Source organism: Stegodyphus dumicola, chromosome 4, assembly GCF_044657685.1.
Source record: "Stegodyphus dumicola isolate Sdum_Otavi_A_Nest chromosome 4, ASM4465768v1".
Taxonomy (NCBI): Eukaryota; Metazoa; Arthropoda; class Arachnida; order Araneae; family Eresidae; genus Stegodyphus; species Stegodyphus dumicola.
In genome coordinates this window covers 44,354,946-44,375,337 of record NC_140771.1, presented here as the reverse complement: position 1 = coordinate 44,375,337, position 20,392 = coordinate 44,354,946, and the positions used below count along the sequence as shown (strand labels likewise).

The 20,392-nt window shown below is 30.7% G+C and overlaps 1 protein-coding gene across 4 annotated transcripts in view; it reads right to left on the bottom strand.

Moving 5' to 3' along the window:
- Positions 1 to 2,310: 2,310 nt before the first annotated feature.
- The window catches only part of ena (ENAH actin regulator enabled), a 129,034-nt gene continuing 110,952 nt past the window's right edge, over positions 2,311 to 20,392 (bottom strand). For 2 of the 4 annotated variants that reach the window (XM_085814779.1, XM_085814777.1), the window contains exons 7-11: positions 18,539 to 18,633; positions 16,805 to 16,835; positions 16,635 to 16,723; positions 11,106 to 11,245; positions 2,311 to 10,509 (exon numbers count right to left, since the gene is read on the bottom strand). In XM_085814779.1, coding sequence (XP_085670905.1) covers positions 10,481 to 10,509; positions 11,106 to 11,245; positions 16,635 to 16,723; positions 16,805 to 16,835; positions 18,539 to 18,633 — 384 coding nt within the window. In that variant the 3' untranslated portion in view covers positions 2,311 to 10,480. The remainder of the gene's footprint in view (positions 10,510 to 11,105; positions 11,246 to 16,634; positions 16,724 to 16,804; positions 16,836 to 18,538; positions 18,634 to 20,392) is intronic. The other 2 variants (XR_015040641.1, XM_085814778.1) reach the window with 2 other exon arrangements.

The window sequence follows — 20,392 nt, the reverse complement described above, 5'->3', positions numbered from 1 at the left end:
ATCTGGATCCGTGCCGATAAGTAAACCGTTCAATGGTTCAGGTATGGTGTATCAATTTCAGGCAATTGCACCTTTCCTGATGCGCAACACATCCCGGCTGGCTCATTTTTAAATTTAAGAGCATTACAATGCGAGCATTCCTTGTCCATAGCGCCAATTACTACTTTTGAATAAGCATAATAATGAATATTGGGCTCAAATGCTAAACGGAGGAATGAATCAGATGTAAATGATCGATGTACCTGTTGGACATTTGCTCTGCGTCTGTTAACTATGAAACGCCGTTAATGGTTTATTCTTTGAATATATACTATATTTATTGTTATTTAGTGTATATCATGTATATATTCTTTTATCATTTTATCTACCTTTCACAATGTTTCTCTTTTAAAATGATTCTCACCAAAATTTTGCACGCACTGACTATAATATTGTTATTATAGTGTTGTTTAATAATAAACAAATTAATAAATAATAACTAATCAATATATAGGAATAATTTATACGTGCAACACAATAGCCGTTAATAATGGCCGAAAACTGTGCAGAGAGTGAGACAAGGCTTATTGTGTGAGAGAGACAGGAGACTGGCTTCGGTCTCATCCTTACACCGTGCTGTTTACTGGGTGAGAAGTGACAGCGGTAGACGCCTGGCGGGGACAACTGATCAAGTGATAATTGATCTGTTACCGACCAGGGTTAAAAATTATTAAATTACTAATATCCCTATTAAAATTAGGGGTTGGTGGTAGAAGGGTGAAAATTTAGGGTTGTATGTATTTTTTAATGCCACATCATAAAAAATTAAAATAAAAAAATTGGGGGAGGGGGTGGGCCACCCTTATCACTTAGGGGTATAAAAAATAGATTACGAATGATTCTCAGACCTACCGAATATACATATTAAATTTCATAAAAATCTTTAGTTTTAACAATGTAGTTAAATGAGTCAATTTTTTCTTTCTCCATTTATTTCAAATGGTAATACAGATCTATGCATACTATACAGATACGTATAAAAAATTTCTTCGTTCTCTTGTAATAATGCTTATTAAACACCTAATATACATACTATTTCAGAATACAGTCAAAAGTCGTTAATTCGGACACCCATAATCCGGACCTCAAAGCTACAAACTTTCTGCGCATGCATCGCGTTCACGCATGCGCACAGGCGTTTAAGAGTGCGCGTAAGACCTTTACGGCTGCGAATATGTTTGTGCACATGCGCGTTTAATGCGTAACGGAGGTATAAGCTAAGCTAAAATTATCTGATTCAGTTAATGTTGCACATTGCGTTGCTCCTTAATCTTCGAATTGGATCTGGCTTATTATTTTTTGCAGACTTTTAGAACAATTTCATAAAAGTAAGCTTGAACTTTCGATTATGTCAAATAGAATTTCCGATATATATTTACTAATATGTAATTTATATCTACAAATCGAAAGTATGTTCTGAAATCCGAAATCTGTTTATCAATTTCACGCGGCGGATTGGAAGTTGATCTGTCAGCACTATCCTTATCTTCAGGGCAGATGTTTTTATTTTATTTGGCTTATAATTCCTTACTAAGTATAGTATTTCATGTCTATGTACTCCGTCTTTGATATGATTTAAATCAAGTTCCTCGTCATTATAATTCGCTTCCGATAGTGAAGAAAGTGACCCAGAGGTTATTGAAAACGAAAACATTTCCATTGACAAATTAGTCGGTATTCTCAACACAGCAATTATAGGACTTGAACAGTGGAACTTTGTAACTAAACGAGAAATTATGTCTGTTTAATAGAATTAAAGAGAAAGTATTATCACATGAAACGAAGCAACTTACATTGAAATAAATGTTTAATAAAGTAAACAAATAAATATTAAGCTTTTCCTTTTTGTAAATTTTGATACCCTTTAGATCATAATTGTTCTTTATTTCATAAATTACGGTTTCATATTTTTAATTTTGTAATTTCTGCATGCCATCTTACCAGATTTAAACTGATGATCTATAATCCGGAATCGCCGAAGTCCCGACGAGTCCGGATTAACGACTTTTGACTGTACTTTTAGGAATAGACTGCATATTTAATTTTATTAGATGTTTCTAAGGTCACTTTAGGTGTATTGAAGTGCAAAGGCTAAATAACTGGGAGGAATTCAAAGTAAAATTTCCTTCTTGCAAGCCAATTTTTTCTTAATTAAAAAATACAAGAAAATATCAACCAACTTTTCATTTGAGAATAAATTCTCAAAGCAATATGGAATATTAAAAATTAGTATTGTTTTATCAATTTTGAAATAAGAAACATATATACAGATTTTAATTATGTGTTTCATAATCACTCTTTATTTTGCTTTTGATACTCTAAAAATTTTACATAAAAGGAAAATCAAAACTATAAACACACACACAAAAAAATTTCACTCTATAAATAGAAGCTTTTAGAAAGACAGAACACACTCTGCCTTACACAGGCTATAATATATTATGCACTATCAATATTGAGCACTGACAAAGCTATCTTGCCCACACTCACTGCATAATGAATGATATGATTTTGCATAATCAATGATAATGCATAAGGTTAACACTAACACTACACTGAAAAATCTCAATTCTCAATCTAATTCCAGCTCCATTCTATGGCAAAAAAAAAAAAAAAAAAAGGAAAATAATCTCATTCGGAATTATAAAATTCAATAGAATTTGAACTCTTATAACCAAGAGTAATAATCTCACACTGACTAGAAATATTTTTTTTTATATATAAAAGTAGAAAACTTATCAATAAAAATACTGCTAAAATATAAAACAGAAGTTGAAAAAATGAGCAAAATAAGGAACAAGCAAAAACTGAGTAAATGCATTTTCTTGCTTTGGACAAGTATTGTAACAAATGGTATATAAAAGCAATAATTCATGAACATCTAAAAACCTGAAATCACAATTAACTGAAAATACAACTGAAAGTCCAGACTAAATTCAAATTAAAAAAAAATATTAATAAGAAAGTCAAAGATATTTGTAAAATTTAAATTTCACAAATCTTAATTCAATATATACATTTCATCTATTGCATAACAGTAATATGAAATATTCATTTTTTTAAAAAAGATTTTCATCAAATATTTTATATTTAAATATATCTGGAATTTTACAGAAATTTAACTTTACATAATTAAATACAGTTGCACACATACATACTAATGCTGTACAGCAAACATATTAATCAGAAAATCGCTTATTAACCAAACATGAATTTAAATATAAAATAAAATTATTAAATTTAAAGCTGTTGCAAAAAAAAAAAAAAAAAAAAAAAAAAAAAATCATATCAAATGAGAATGATCAAATGTACACAGAGCAAATATACAAAAAGAATGATCAAACATACATGATACTAGTTATACTAGATTGCTATCTGCTATAAAAATTGTTTATACAGTTTTGCAATTGCCAATTCTAAAATTTGTTACATTATATGCTGCATGAGAATTCATCTTTCAAATTTTAATTCTATATTGCTTAAAGCAAATTCTGCAAATGTGAGAACAATATAAACATTTTTTAATATCATCCATATTTACATAACTATTATTAAAATTATATAAGATAGTTTTTTTTATTGAATATACAGGAAACACTATTTAGCAACTTTTATATTCATTTAAAAATTTACAAAACAATCTATGGATGAAGTCAGGAATATGCCTGTGATGAAATAAAATTATTATTTTTCAGGAGAAGAAGAGATTAATAAACAGGAAGGCAGAAATTTGCTTTAAACACATGCTCAAAAATGGAAGATATACTGAAACACCACCAACTGAAACAAAGAAATGTTTTGCAGTTCTCAGTTTTATGAATGATTAAAATTCTGATTATAGAAATTAAAATATGTGCAGTTTACATTTATATACAGCACACCAACTTTCATATTACACACACATTTTCATTTATATGCTGATTTTAGGTAAATTTTACTTTCTCTATTTCATGGTATTTTACATACATTTTTGCAAAAAAGATTCAGGCTCAGCAAATAAATAGCAATTAAGTATATTTGTGCCACAGCCTAGAATTATTCACAACTTCAGCATTTAGAAGCAGTTCAGTATTCATGTTACATGAATGTACATAAAAACATGTAAAAATTGCATGAAAGTAATAATTTATTGGCAAGAAAGGTGATAATATCTATATTCAGTTTCATAAGCAAACTCTTTATGAAAGAAAGAATCCATACACAAAATAGAACATTCTGTAAAATGTTATATAAAAATTCTTATTTATAATAAAATACTACAACACATTTTTTTGGAAGGAATTACTAAAAGGTCAAGTTTTTGTAATTTCTATTAGATAACCTATTAGATAATTTCGAATCAAACAATCCACTGGATTGATTGCACTGATAATAAACACTTTAACCATTAATTTATTGTTTGTGTAAGTAGATTAACTGGATAATACTGAATATGTAAGAAACCCTGTGTCATTTACATTTGATTAAGTAGAAAGTTCCATAAAACAAGACACAGTACTTCCTTTTGTTTTTGTAACTATATTTATCTGTACAGTCTAACATTTTTCAAAATTAATAATATGTAATGAATAATCCAATATTTTTAAAAACATGATTTTGCCTTTCAAAAAACAGTTAAGTATTAAAAAAATTAAGAAGCAATTAAAAAGTGATTCCAATTATATTTATATATCTTCTCTGTTTTTATTTATTAACACCTATTACATACATATAGTTTGTAAAACTCTACCATCTATTTTTTGGATTATATATATCTAAGTTATAAAAAAATTGAAGTTAAGTTCACCTTGAAATATCTAACTGATATTTCAGGCTGAAACCTATATATTTCATCAATTCTTTCAAGAAAACACAGTTTATTCATTTCTCAAATCTGCTATAATATCTTAAAATAATTAGTTACATGTCAAACACTGAATCCTCCTACAAGGGAAAAAATGTAACAGCACAAATAAGGCTTTAAAACTTCAATATTAGTACTTAGCTTTCTAAAACTAAGGTACCAAAAATAAATATCATTCTCACTATGTAAATAACAGTTAATAATTAACAGCCTGAGTTGATATACCTATCATTTTATTATCTCCCACTCAAGGGATCAAAAATTTAATATAATTCCTAACAAAATTCTCTTCAAACAGACAAGAAAGATGGATAAATTTGCATTAATTGTCCATGTTCTAAATGCCCTATATTTAACTGCATATTTTTTGTCTTGACATCAGTTGCTAGATAAGTTAAGAAAAATATTTGCATTTTGAAGAAAAGGTACACAAAATTTGAAAGCATTTAATAATAAAACCATCAAAACAAATAGACTTAAAAAAAAGGGCAACTTTCTTGACCATGAATGCTTTTAGTGAATTTCAGGATAAAATCAATTAAAAAAGTCTGTAGAAGGGAGGGAGAAAGAAAAAATGATAAAATGAATTAAAAACATATTGACAAAAAATTATTAAGAAAACCATTTACATATGAATTTAAATGCACAGAACAACATGAAAATGCATAGAAAAGTGAATTTGTATAGTTGATATTGATTCTACTATGAAATCATGTGAATAATACAAAACATACATTTCGTAAATATGACATATTGTAATTTTTAACATTACATATCATATGAAATTTCAGGTAAATTGAAGTTCACAGGTTGCATAAAGCTCCAATATTCCTACAGAAAATGTGCTGGTGAATATGGCATAAAAAAGGGAGAGGCACCAAACTGATCACTTTTGAAAGCTCTCGAAAACTCCTTTTACTAATATTTTTATTCAAAACTGAGGTCTTGAATTTTCCGAAGAATACTTAAATTATATCATGTATGGATCTGAAAATGGCATTAAGATTCAGCATTTTCTGCATTTTTTAACAGTCACTTAATATTATTATGTTAACAGAATCAGCACTGATTTTCATACATGATTTGTTATTATTTCCTTATATACATACATAAAAGAATACAGGATGAATAAACTTTAATGACTGAATAAGACGTCATTTGAAAGAGAATGAATAAAAATGTAATACTGCAACATATTAAGAAATAATTATTTTACTTATTATTTATCAAAGCAACTGTCAGAAGCTTTTGATTAGTCTCTGTTATATGCTCAAATGTTAAATATAAAAAAAATTAAGGCTGTAATTAACAATGCAAAATCAAGACCTCATATACTCCAAATAAATAATGAATTCTTGCTTTAAATTCAAAGCCTGTATCTATACTTATGTCACATATATAATTTTAGAATCACATTTTTATATTATGAAAAACATGCAATATGTACAGAATAGAGATATTTATAACAGTTAATTATACTAAAAAATTCACTTTTGAAAATGTAACTAAATCACAGGTTTTTGCACTAATAAAAAAGCAAAATGAACACAACTCCAATGCAGCTATCCAAAGACATAAGACAGAAAAGAAAATAAATGCTATAGCTTTAAAAAATTCAAAATTAATATCAAAACTGACAGCAGAATATATGTCAAAAGCAAACATAACACAGCTTTTATTTTATCTAAGAAACACACTGCCGCTCCTTGTGAAATTAATAAATAAATTTAAAAAATATAAGATAATATAAAAAGTCTGTGAGATATTACTTAAATATTAAATCTTTCACAGTTAATTAGTTGAAACTAATATTTTAAACCAGAAATTCATTTTTTCTCAATCCTGAATAATGTGTTGCAAAACTGTTGTCCAATTAAAAATAATCACATAAAGCATGTTAAATAGCAAGGAGGGAGTGTTTCTGTGTACTTTGTGTGATTAGCAGAAAAAAAAGGGGGGAACTCAAATCCTTTAAAAACACACATAATATTCAATACAAACATCAAAAACCTGGTTAAAACATCAAAGTTACAGTTATAATATAAAATTTAAATACACATGCATATTATTAGAGAGTTAGTAGGAATATCAATATACACACTGCAGGAATATTACAATTATTACAGTTTTTATTTATTCAAACTGCAGAGAAGAAAAGGAATTTTTCTTTATCAAAACATTCAATTTATAAACACACAATGATCTTACTTTAATCAGCTACACAAATGCAATTTATTGCATGGAAGAGCTTCATGTAGCATGTGCCAAAGGCACTAATATTTCAAAGTAATTTTAAACTGACATGTAAGAAATTTCACTTTATGCTAAGTTAAATATAAAATGCTGGTCTTTCCTCCTCCAAAAAGTTTAGGAATCAAAGAGGACACTGTTCAAGAAAATGATTCAATTATCAATTGCTAAATTTATAAGATGATTATTTATATCTTCAAGGTTTTAAAAATTTCAACACACTCAGTGCAACATCAAAAAAGGTGAATTTTAAAATGTTTTTGACAATATTTTCTACAAAAAGTTTCGTGGGAGACACCTGAAGAAGGGAGATCTTTGTCAGTTGTCACTGAAATTAGAAGACATTTATTTAAATTTTATGCCAATCTTATGGGTTTTCTTTTTAAACCTATTTTTACATTCCCATGTTTCTTTTTAGTTCAACATTGGCTAAAAGTTTAGACAATTTAAGTTTGTCAGATGTTAAAATTGCAGCACTTTTAATTCTTAAATACAGTAAAAGCCCGATTAACCAGCATTCAACTAACCAGAAAGCTCAGCTAACTAAAATATTAAAAAAAAAAAAAAAAAAAGAACTGAAATGTTTCAGATTTTAAATTATGTATAAAGGGGCGTTTTTTTTTTTAACATTTTGTGTGTTATCTTTATTTATTAAATATCATGTTTTTTGCACTTAAAGCATAAAATTCAGTTCAGTAGCAATGTCGCAAAATAATTTAAAAATGAGCATACCTTTAAAATTTACGCGCCCGCTGGAGATAAAAAGGTCCCCCCTGTCGTACAGTGTTGCCATTGCTCATTTTTGATCATTGAAATTGTTACACAAAAATTCGTTAAAGTTACCATTGTTTTATCACAATGCGAGAAATATACATACATTTATGCAGATTTTTCATTATTTAATTTCTTCAAATATAATGTATAACATTTGGTGGCAACAGTTTGAAAAGTAAAACGGACATTTATAGTGATTGAACGCAAAATTCCAAAACGAAAACAATAGTCCTTCAGGGACCTTTTTGGACTAAAAATTTTAGAAACTATTTTTTTTTTAATTTATTTATTTTTCTCTTTCCTCTTTTTATTTCACGAAAAATTAAATAAGAGACTTGTAGAGCCATCATAAATGGGATTACAACTTGGAAACCCGCTTCTAACATCTCAAATGTTACTAATTTACTTGAGAACACACAACCAATGTGATGCAACACGGTATGGTTTCCCTTATTTTGAATAAGCAATTATTCTAATTTTTGTTGTCTTTTCTGAACTCCTCATTTTCCCATCACATTTCCTCACCAGGATGCAAATTAAATTAAAGTGAAGAAGAGCATTTGTTGTTGTTACTTATGCTTACTTGTCTGACAGTAACATCAGCCCAAGCCCACGAAATTCCTCTTGGGAAGAAGTGCAAGATATGCCTGTCATTGGCAACAGCCTCGAGCACCTTACAGGTGGCAGTGCGACTTAGCTAAGTTCCATGCCCAATTTTGATGGAGAGAAACTCGGGGGTACAGGTCTGAGAGCTTCCACCCTTCTCTCTCCCCACCGAATCACATGAGAAGGACTTTCAACTCACCACATATTTAGAGTGCTGCCATGTTGCACCAGCACTATACTATACATTTACAAACATCCATGCCTTCTCTGGGATTCGAACTCGGGCCCATTGGCATGGCAGTCGGCAACGCTAACAACCATACTGGTTGGGCAGCTAGAAGAGTATTTAAAGAGGCGAAAAGAGAAAGTTAGTCATTTTGCTAGCATAGCGTGTGCTGCCGTTTTGTCCTTCCTGTTGTTACTATGAGTTGCTGATAGGCTTTTTGGGCATTTATTTAAAGTCTATTGATGGTGTAGGTTGCTGAGTCAGCTTCTTAGTTTTGAGTAGTCCAGCACTACTCTTTGCCATTTAAGTTATTGTTAATTTATTCTCAAGTTCCCACTGCAAGTAGTTGGTGTTATCGTGAGCACAAAGTACATGCACTTTTGTTAGACTTGATCAAATAAAAAGGAAATTTAAACCCTTTTCCTGTGTGCTATTTCTTCACGCCTGTGCAAAAAGCCACCAGGCTTAGTAAGAGTTTTTTTTTTTTTTTTTTTTGCATGATAGCTAAAAAGGACGAGATCTCGCAACATGAAAAATTATCAGAAGTGACTGAAGATTTTTATATGCTATATCCACAACTCTTATCTCATGATCAACTAAACTGAGAGCCAAACCTTCTTTCAAATTTCTGCCAAAATGATTGGTTTTGAGTTAGGTGGCATCTTTGCCAACTTTCATGGTACACAGAATTTCATTGAATAGGATGTTTTACTTTCATATGTTTAAGATCTACGGAAATGTGCCACCTTTTGTATCTGAAATGCATTAAAGAAAACTTACACAATGCTAAATATAGGCTTGATATTCAATTTCATAACAAATAAGATGATTGTTTTTGTAACTTCAGCCTGAATATTTCTTCTCCCCTTCATCTGGCATTCTACTTTGAATGCCCCAATAATGGCCCAGTGGTTAACTGCTGAACACATGGCATTCAATCCCATATCAGCTGGATGGCTGCACAGTTCGTTTTCCCCATGTGTGTCATGAATATGAGCCAATTTCTCCAAGAAAGCCTTCGAGCAAGGCATTCTTTTCCCTCCGAGATAGACCTCTTGTTTTTTGCCATATTCAAATAACCATAACATATTGAATTGCATTTTTATATGGTCAACTATTTGAAACTTTTAAACATCTGGCATTTGCTATGATTTCTGAATAACCAAGCTTTTACTTATTTCCAAAGTAAATTTGTGCTGAAATAACAATGATTTATAATCTACATCATATTTTGAAGAGCTCATGAGCTAGCACTTGCCCAGAATACTACTCTTACACAATATTCAAGAAAACAGCTAGTTTATAACCGCTACAATTGGTCAAATTAGAAGAAAGAAAAAAAAAAAAAAAAAAAAAAAAAAAAAAGGACAAAAAGAAAGAATTACATGCAATGGCACCACTGTCTTAACGATGTGAGTTTTCTACTAATTTCAATATTTTGACTTAGCATAAAGATAAACTTCAAACATAACAGTAGCTTGTCCATACCAAGAAAAGCAAGTATTAACGGGAAAAATAAAAAAAATCAATTCTACAATTTCCTCTAAATTGCATCTATAGAAAAAGTACAAATGCGAACAAGTTATTCTTTGGAAAAAGTTCACATAAAAGTTTTCAGAAGGCAAAAGTAGTCACACATTTATGTACAGTATTAAACTCATTACGAAAGGCTAAGATGCGAACTCACAAGGACTTCTTAAGAACATCATATAAAAGTCATGTTCTTCAGAAAATGAAAAGTATTATCTTCTATTCAATTCAATCCTAATGGCTACAAAGATAAATAACAATTGTTAAAAAAGCAAAGGAATGTTAATATAACAAACAAAAATTTAACTTTGCTGCTGTATTAAAGTGCATGTGTAAAATGATACACAGTTATTGAAAAACATTATTAAATTTAAAAAAATAATAATTACCAAAACTACATTAGTTAACATATATCACTCATAAATACAAAAATTTAATTTGAAAAGATCAACCACAAAATAATTATTATCAGTTAAAATTTTTTTTAAAAAATTTAATTTAAAAATGATTCAAATTAATTGCAAACGACAACATCAAATCCACATAACTTTGTTTTAGTTATAATATTTTCAGTAGACAGGCTAGATTAAATATGCAGCATATTTATCATTCATTCCATTTTCATTTAAAACTGGTATTTAATTTTATTTTGAAACATAAATTCCAATTTTTTTTTAAAATTTAATGTTGCTTTTAGAAAGTTTTGTCCCCTGCCCCAGCACTTTCTGCAAAAATATTCTGCAAAGGATATAACTTGAAATTAATATATTATAAATAAAAAAAGACCCATATTTTAAAAACATTCAGATTATATGAATAAAAAAAGTACTAACTCACCATCAATAATATCTTGCTTTAACTTATTAATTTCCATCCTTATTTCTACCATAATTTCTTGTTTTAGTCGATCCATATCATATATCTCTGTTCCATTGGATTTTAAGTTATCCATATCTCCAATAGATCCTATCCTCTGCCTAGTGAAAGTCCAATAAGAATATAAATGTTAAATTATAAAAAAAAAAAAAAAAAACACTGTGATTAATACACCACAGAAAAACATTTTACAAGTGTCAATGAAGAATTATTATTTTGCAAAATTATAATGGTTTTAAATTTTCTAATAATATGTATTCATAATACATTTCATAGTCTGCTATCATACATCATTTTAAAAGGCATAAAATACATTCATTACTAAGTATGAAACACTACATTCATATTCATTTTTTCATGCATAACATTTGAAAAAAAAATCTTCCCTGATATATGCAGGGACGTCTTAAGACATCTTGAGACCCTGGGCCACCACACAAATGAAGGCTCCACCTGCATTCCTTTCATTTCATTAAATGTAAATTTTAATAAAAGGAATTCATAATAAAATGAATTTTTATTCGAAAATTCGTTTTCTACATTTTAAATTCACAAAATCATTAATTATCTCTTCAAAATCAACTGTTAGTAATATTTTACATACTCATCAAACTTAAATTTTTCAAACGAGATCGAGTGATACGATTTCTCCATTCATTTTTGAGCAGTTTGAATTTTGAAAATAAATGCTCACCACTCGTGTTAGTAATCATTCAACGACAAGAAAATTCTCATTACTCTTTCAATATTTGGGAACATTGTGAATAGTCTTTCATTATACACGTATGTACAGAGTGTGTTGATACCAATCCCAGTCTCCTCACCCAACAACTTTATTCATTATCATCCGCATTAGTAGAATGATATTATTTCTTATTAATCTTCCTTTTTTCCCATGTCTTCTCCCTGTTTTTCCTTCAGTTTTTTACCATTAATGTTAAAATATGGTTTGAAATGTTGACATTCCAAATTTAGTTCCTCCTCATGAACATCTTTGGCATAAACTTCTTATATTTTCTCGCATGCTATTTTAATTTTACTCTTATCCAAATTACAGATATTTTAAAAAAACACAAACAATTCAAATACATAATGCAGTATTTTTTACTGCATTATTGTATGTTGTAAATTAGACAGTCAATATTGGTAAAAAGGTTTCTACATTAAACTTCTGGCTGTAGTTGCATTCAAAAGTTACCCTACCATATCATTGTCTTATACGCTTGCGAACACTTTCATACTCTTTTATATAGGATATTTCCTTTGCTTTTGACTCATAAAAATCAAGAGTCTCTTTTGGTTTTTATATACGCCATTAAAGATTTTAACAATTTCACTGCTTTTGACAAATCCATATTTTTAGTCTAGACCGATAAATTCACCCTGTCAATATGAGCCAAAATGTCATTCCAAAAGATAGTTTAAAAAGTAGTTTGCAATTCATTCATCTTCTTTTTCAAATTTTTTTTGCAGGATGTCGAGTATCCACTGCCCTGTGATTCATGATTAATTAAACAATCAAGGCTAAATTTCTGATTATCCTTCGCATAAAGCTTTGATTGCATCTGCACGTGCAGACCAACGTGTTTTTGATACACTGATTATAATAAACATCTTATCATAAATATTAATACATTTTTTATTTTTATTAGAATTAAAATTTAAAGTCAGTATTGCTCAATGATGGGTTGATGATGAGAAAAAATGGTGGAGATTTTGAACAAAATCAAAGTAAATTGTTACATTCTACTGCTTGAATGCCAATTAAGTTCAAAGAATGTTCTAAACATGGTACGTATACAGAGTATTTCTTTCTTTCTTGAAGTCAGGCTTGCAATTGCAAATATTTTCCAGACATATTTGAGGCATTATCATATAACTGACCTCTACAATCACTAAGTGAAATGTTATTTTCCAAAAATAAAACCACTACATCAGCCAGATACTCTGAAGTATGCCCATAAATATGAATAAACTGAAAAAAATCTCTCAACTGGTGTACCATTTTGGACATATAATAAATGTAGTTGGTTGGCATGAGTGACATCTGGGAAGTACCTAAATAGTTTCCACTTGTCCCTGAACCAATAGTGTCATTTCCCCCTCTGAAAGGCAGTCCTCTTCAAGCTAAAAACTTTAAAAACAGCTATTATTCTCTTTAACACTTTTTTCGAGTCATGATGTTCATCATTGATTGGTATAATATGTTGGCTGTCTGCTCAACTAAGATAACTGTAAAGGACTTAGTGCCTCATCATAAACTTTTTGCGGACAGGTGAATTTTCATGGTGTGAAGCAGCCATATTTGGTCATTGAATCCACTAGTGCTGAATGTAGATTTGGTAGATGAAAATTTACATACAAAACAGTATATGTTTCCTTGTGATGAATACATTAGCCATTCACAGTCTACAGCCTCACCATTAATTAACTCCTTCTTGAACAGAAAAGAAATCGCAGAAAGGTATCTTGTTTCAGTTTTACCATGTTGTTCATTGTACACTAATGTGCCATTACATTATAACCACCAACCTCCATCTATAACAATGGGCTCGCCTAGGAAAAAAAAACCACTATGCATGCACGGCTGATGTTGGAGTATATAAAGCGGTTATGCATTGTCTTTCCAAACACAGCACAATTAGTGACATAATGGGAAAAACAGCTGATTTAGAGGAAAGCAGAGATTGCTATGCATTGTTTACCAAAACCGAAGTACTACAACAGCCGAAATCACTACCAGCTACAACAGTGGCGACCCAGACAATGTTTATCAACATACTGTGCAGTGTACATTTCTGCACATGTGCCTACGCAATTAGAGGCCGCAGCATGCCCCTGTACTGATGGCACATCATCGACAGCTATGTCTGCAGTGGGCCAAGAAAAATTGAACTAATGGTTGACATTGCTAATTAAACATTAAAAGAATGAATGAAAGTTTCATGGTCCAATGAATCATGTTTTCTGGTGCATCACATCGACGGGTGTGTGCTAATACGCCAATTTCCAAACATAACCCTAGTTCTCAGATGCACAGTTGGATGGAGACAAGCCGGTATTATAGTGTGGGAAATGTTTTCATGGAGCACATTAGGGCCCATAATCCCCACAGATCAATCCCCGACATCTCTGCGCTACATGAAAATCGTTGCAGACCAGGTTCACCCATTCATGAAAAAAGTGTTTCCTGCGGGGAATGGTGTTTACAGACAGGATAATGCACCTTATTCATTAGGGTTGAATTGTAAGGGAGTGGTTCGAGGAACATTCCAGTGACTTTGTCTTAGCCTCCAAATTTACCCGACATTAATCCAATAGAGCATTTGTGGTCTCACCTGGAAAACCAAATTCGTGCTGCCAGGTTTCCCCCTTACAATGTGTGGGAATTGCAGGACCAGTTGGTGAGTGCTTGGTACCCGATACCTCATATTACATATCAGCACCTTGTAGACTCAATGCCACGACAGGTGCTGACAGTTTTGAGGTCCTACATGTTATTAACAGGGTGGTCATAATGTAATAGCTCTTTGGTGTATATACATGTTGATTTTTCAAAATCATTATCTTTAATTAAGCTACAATAAGTAAGCTAAATTAATATCATTATCTTTGTTGTAACAAACTGACGGCTCTTTCTCAACCTAGTATGGCTGTAAAGTCTTGTCAATATATGGCCACAACCTTGGATCTGTACTTTCAGGAAAAATATTTGAGACGTCAATAATCTCACCAGTTATAGTGTTTGTTTCAGTAAGTCTTTGTGTTTCTTCTTGAACACTTAAATAGTCGGATTCTCGCTGTGCCTATCCTTCAACGTCAAGTGTATTTTTGGATATACCAGCAGAAGTGGTATAAGTAGATATAGATACAGAATTTAAAAAAAGGGGGAGTTAGCTTCTGTAATTTATCAAGAGATTTCTTTCCCCCCATCAAATTTTGTATGTTTTGCAGCTCCACTTTCAAAACGTTTCATTCTGACTTGTCCTGAATCTGGAATAATTAATATAAATGTTGAAAGTAATTGTGATGGTACTTTATTTAAAATAGGTACTTTGTTCTTATCTGAACATTTTAAGTAGACATTATTACAGGCTGTCAAATACATACAAAAACGCTAAACTGTAATAAATGTGAAACCGACTCAACTGACTGCTGCTTTTCAAAACTAAATGAGTAATGATGGTAGAGCTAAGCCTAGACACATACAACGGACATGACATAATAATGCAGTCTCGCCACTGTTGACAATAGTTGGAAATTCCTAGTTTTTTTGGAGAAAATCGCCAAGAATAACATTTCTTCTTCTTCATAAGCTCCACACTCTGTTACAGGCCAAGGCTGTCTATCCAAGTTTCTTCTACCCGACCCCATTAGCGCAATAGCCATCCATCGGTTAACTCCATTTAACCTTAAATCCTCCTCGACATTATCTATCCATCTAGTGGGTGGTCTTCCCCTTCATTTTACTCCCTCAATTCTCGAAAAAGTTATTTTTTTTAGCTGGAAATGCATCATCATATATAAACACATGTCCCAGCCATCTGATACTAGATGCCTTTATGATTCTCACAATGAGAATAACATTTGGCAATTAAAATTATTCATATCTCGATCTTACTGAAGTCGAGGCGTTGGGCCCAGTTGACCCATGCCTTAAAACGTCCCTGGATAAATAATTTTTTTTTTTTTTTTAAATATGTAAGTACATGTTTGGAACTGATACAACAGTGATAAAAATGAAAGTAACAAATTAATGCAAGATAAAATTTTCTCTTTTTGAATTCCTGATTTTAAATCACTAGAATATCACTACTATGCATATATTTTAAAAAAGGCTCTTGAACAACTTTTTCCTCACCAAAAGAATATATTTTGGAATTTTCAAACAATTATTTGATATATTAAAACATAAATAAAAACAGTTAAATAGAAAAAAGAGCTTCAATTTACATTTCTTTTACTAATAACCCAAACACTACATAATTTTACGATTTTTGCATAATTTTTTTTTATATTTTATGTAAAATGAATGCCATTTCACCAGTTACTGATTACAAAGAAAAAGAATAATTACTGATCTAAGGTAAACAGTATGAAACAATAAATTAAACAAAAGTATAAGACTGAATGGCCATAACTCTAATGCTTTTACAGAACCATGAAATGTAAAGATAATTTAATTTTTGAATATTGACTGCTAATGTAAAAAAGTGATATTTTTGTGTGAAGTTACAGCAGTGGTGGCATTCAAGTAATTAAAGAACTTCAAATAATTAGCCACCAAATAAAAGCCAATAAATCGGCTGGTTAAATACTGCAATTTAAATTTAATAATTAGTTTGGCAAATAAAAAAATAATTTTGTACCAAACTAACTAAATCCCACCAATGAAGACTTTATTTTTTGTAATTTATGATATAGAGGATAAACTGAGAATTTCAAGCAAAAAGAAATTAAAATATATATTCATGCAAACAAATAACACACCTCCGATTACTCTTTGGTGACTCTAATCCACCACCAGTACTACCATTAGATGAATTTTTTTCCCATTTCTTATCCGAGTTATCTGAATCCTGAAAAGGAGGGTAAAATTAAGCAATTTTTACATAAAATAAAGAGAGTACTCAATCTTATTTTACAGTCTCCAAACTTACCATGTTTTGAAAGCTTTCTGCTTGAGCTCGCCTGCAAAATATATTTGAAATGAGTAAGAACAAAAATTACCATAGACTATTATTTTTTCGGCAAAATTTATCTGTTATACAATCAACTATTTGCTATTAATAATCATAATTCATATAATGTGATTCAATATACTGCAACAGATATTGAAAAATTTACAGCTTTATACACAGATTTTAGAGTGTAGATCTAAATTAATATTAAAAAAAATATTTAAAAAAAGTGCAAGCATTACAAAATAGCATTTAAAACTTAATCAACTAAAAAACATATGTAGTCTTAAAGAATAATAACACAGCAAGAAAAACAAAAATATATACACAATATATATACACTGCAGCAAAAATAAATCCATGCATAGTGGAAATCCAAAAGACTATAATAATACTTAACATACAAAACCCCCAACTCAGCTATTCATACTGTTAAAAATTCATAACCATTTAATGTGCAAAGCACATGTATGGCATACTAGAATATCACACAAAATAGATATAATAGCATTCGCTTTCCACGAAAATTTTGATTGATTTACATGAGACCCAACTGATGAGTTTACATGGATATGAGCGAGCTCAAAAGATGATGCATCACAGCTTTTAAAGAGGGACAAAAAGTTACAGTAATATTGTCAGTAATAGATCCAACATATTGCCCCATCAAAGTGCAGCCACAATCTATAAAGGAAGACTGGCCACATGGACCAAGACATCAGAAGCTCAGCCACAACCACACATCTCTGCCTTCAACATTTATATACCCTTTAAGTTGTGCACTGTGTTACTGACACTTACAATAATGGGGCTTTTCAGTAAATATATGCTAATGTCCCAGTGGATTGATTGCCCTGCTTTTGCCAAAAAGAAAGAAAATAAAGCCCCAACCACACTGACAGCCATACTTTTCATCATTCAGCAGAAATTACTAACACCTCTGAGGTGTTTTATGCACAGAACCATTGGATGATGAATGGCAGAAGGTAGATTGCACTGTTGGTGCCCTTATAATGTCTACTTTTAACACCAGCTCAATGACGATAATGCACTATCATGCTTCTGCTAAGTGGAATACAATGGATTGGAGTTTTATCATTCTCAGTGATAATAAAGATCCCATTCAGTGATTAATGAACATTACACTGATGACATTCTACAGCTTATTTTTAGTACCTATGCTGTCAGACCTGCTGAGCCCTTTTTCCAACATAATGCCTATCCATAAGCAGATCAATCATTACTGACACTTTTTGCAAAAGACAAATGTCCCATGGATGTCCTCATTGCTTGAAGCTCTCACCCACTGAACACATTTGTGACACGATCAACTTCAGCTACAGGTACTACAAACAATGTCTGACATGGTTTTGAGATTATCATGCTATCCTGATGGATGCCCCTCAGGCCATAAAAAGCATTTGTATGCATCTACGCCAGATCACATTTCTGCATACATTGATATCCGAGAGGGCCCTAAACAACCATATTAATATGTAATGGTTAAGGAACAAGCCACGTTAACATGTAAAGGTTCTGGACAGTTCTTGCTGCAATAAATAATGTTACAGAAACTTAAATTGTTTTATGTTTTCCTCATTATTTCCTCCACGTCCTTGTTTCACCAAGATCCGCTGTTTTCCTCGATACATGGACTTGTTTTTTTTTCTTTTTTGCTACAGAGTGTATTTTGCATTCAACAAACCATCTTACCTTCTAGCAAGGGTTTTTGCCATCTCATCCATCATGCTTGCCATACTGTTAGATGTAGGACCAGGAGTTTTATTTGATTCATTATTTACTTCTGTCTAAAATATTAAAGATAAAAATAAGGTAAAAGCACTTTTCATTTTAAAAGTATTTTTTTAAATATATTTAAAAACATACATGAAGTGCATACACAAATTTTTTCCCCAAACATTTAAAATTTCTGTTAATTATGCAATGCTGCAACTTCATTTAACGAACAAAGTGGAACCTATCAAACTTCCTCTTGATAACTTGACATTCCACTACCTGAAAGAAAAGAAATTTGGAGCCGAGTGCCCAGTTTCTTATATTCTAATTTTTACTATTTGATGCTTGGTTCAAAGACAATTTAATCCTTGGGAAGGGTGCTACTTTATCACTGAAAAACTCGTTTCACGGTTCTAACCATCCCCGATTAGATTCTTGAAAGTGATCTCGCATCAATAAGTAATCACTTTCTTTAATATTTAGGATAGGTAAAATTATTTTTCCAGTCTATTTTAAGTCCTTATCAAGTATCAACACACAATGCCAAGCATCTGTTTTCATTCATAAAAACAGAAGGAATCAATAATATTGTGACAGAGTATATGCATTAAGAAGTTCTGTGAAATTGAAGGTATAAATAAATTGAAATAGATTTAAATATTAAGTAAACAACAATTAAGTAAATATCAAATACTAAATGTTGATGGAAGAGATGAAACTGCAAACTTGAAAGGGGGGTGAACAAGGATTAAAAAAATAAATATTATAAGTTTTTCTTTTTTTAATTTGGAAGGTTTCAGATTTTAACGATCGCCCTAAAGGATTTGTTATGGTTTTTCACTCTCTCGCTGAGCTCATAGTCTAAAATTCAATTCAACAGCAACACAAAATATTTAAAAATAGCATATCTTTAGAATTTCCGATACACAGTCTCGTGCACTGGAAATAAAAATATTATATTCTGCACAATGTTGACACCACCTGCTTTCAAATCATTGAGTTTGTTAATCAAAAATTCATTACAGATTTACAAAACATAATATTCAAAATTCGAGCTTCCGGATTCCCATGTTTGAGTGGAGGACTATGTTATTCAGAATTTGATGGCTCTAGGTACCATCATTTTTTTTTCACTTCTAGGAACACACACACATGCAGAGTGTTCAAAATTTAATTTCTTTAAAATAATACAATGCAAAATCTCATTTCGTGACTGATAACCCATTAGCACTAAGGCGCTTTTGGGCTTATTTATTTATTTTTAAAAGGCAGTCAATAACGAAAGCACCACTTTTAACAGATTTAATTTTGCAAGAAGAAAGCCTCAGATCTTTTGAGAATTTCAAAAATTAAAACATATTAAATTTATTGCAAATACTGGCTGAATCAAGAGATGAAAAAAGCAGTTTAGATGGATAATAATTCGGTACAATATTTATACAAGTTCAGAAAGCAAGTCCAAGGGAATACTGGGAAAAATAGAAAATTTTAGTTTCGTGGACTTAATAAATCGAATTTCAGGCTGCAGGGAACTACTAACTGTGATGACGATGAGTACATTAGGAAAAATAAAAATGATCACCTTATAAGAAAAGAGTGAAATAATTGCACTGGTGCAAGAAAAGTTTAAAGAAGTGATAAACTATGGAAAAAATGATGCACAAAGACGAACTAAAGGCAATTAAGGAAACCTTGCATTAATTTTGAAGGAAATTTGTGTGTTTCTACAATGGATATTTTATTCCTGTGTTGCTTACAGGATGAAGAAATGCAATGAAAAAATTAACGTGTGAACAATCAAGTATCATTAGAATTTTTTCCAAAAGGGTC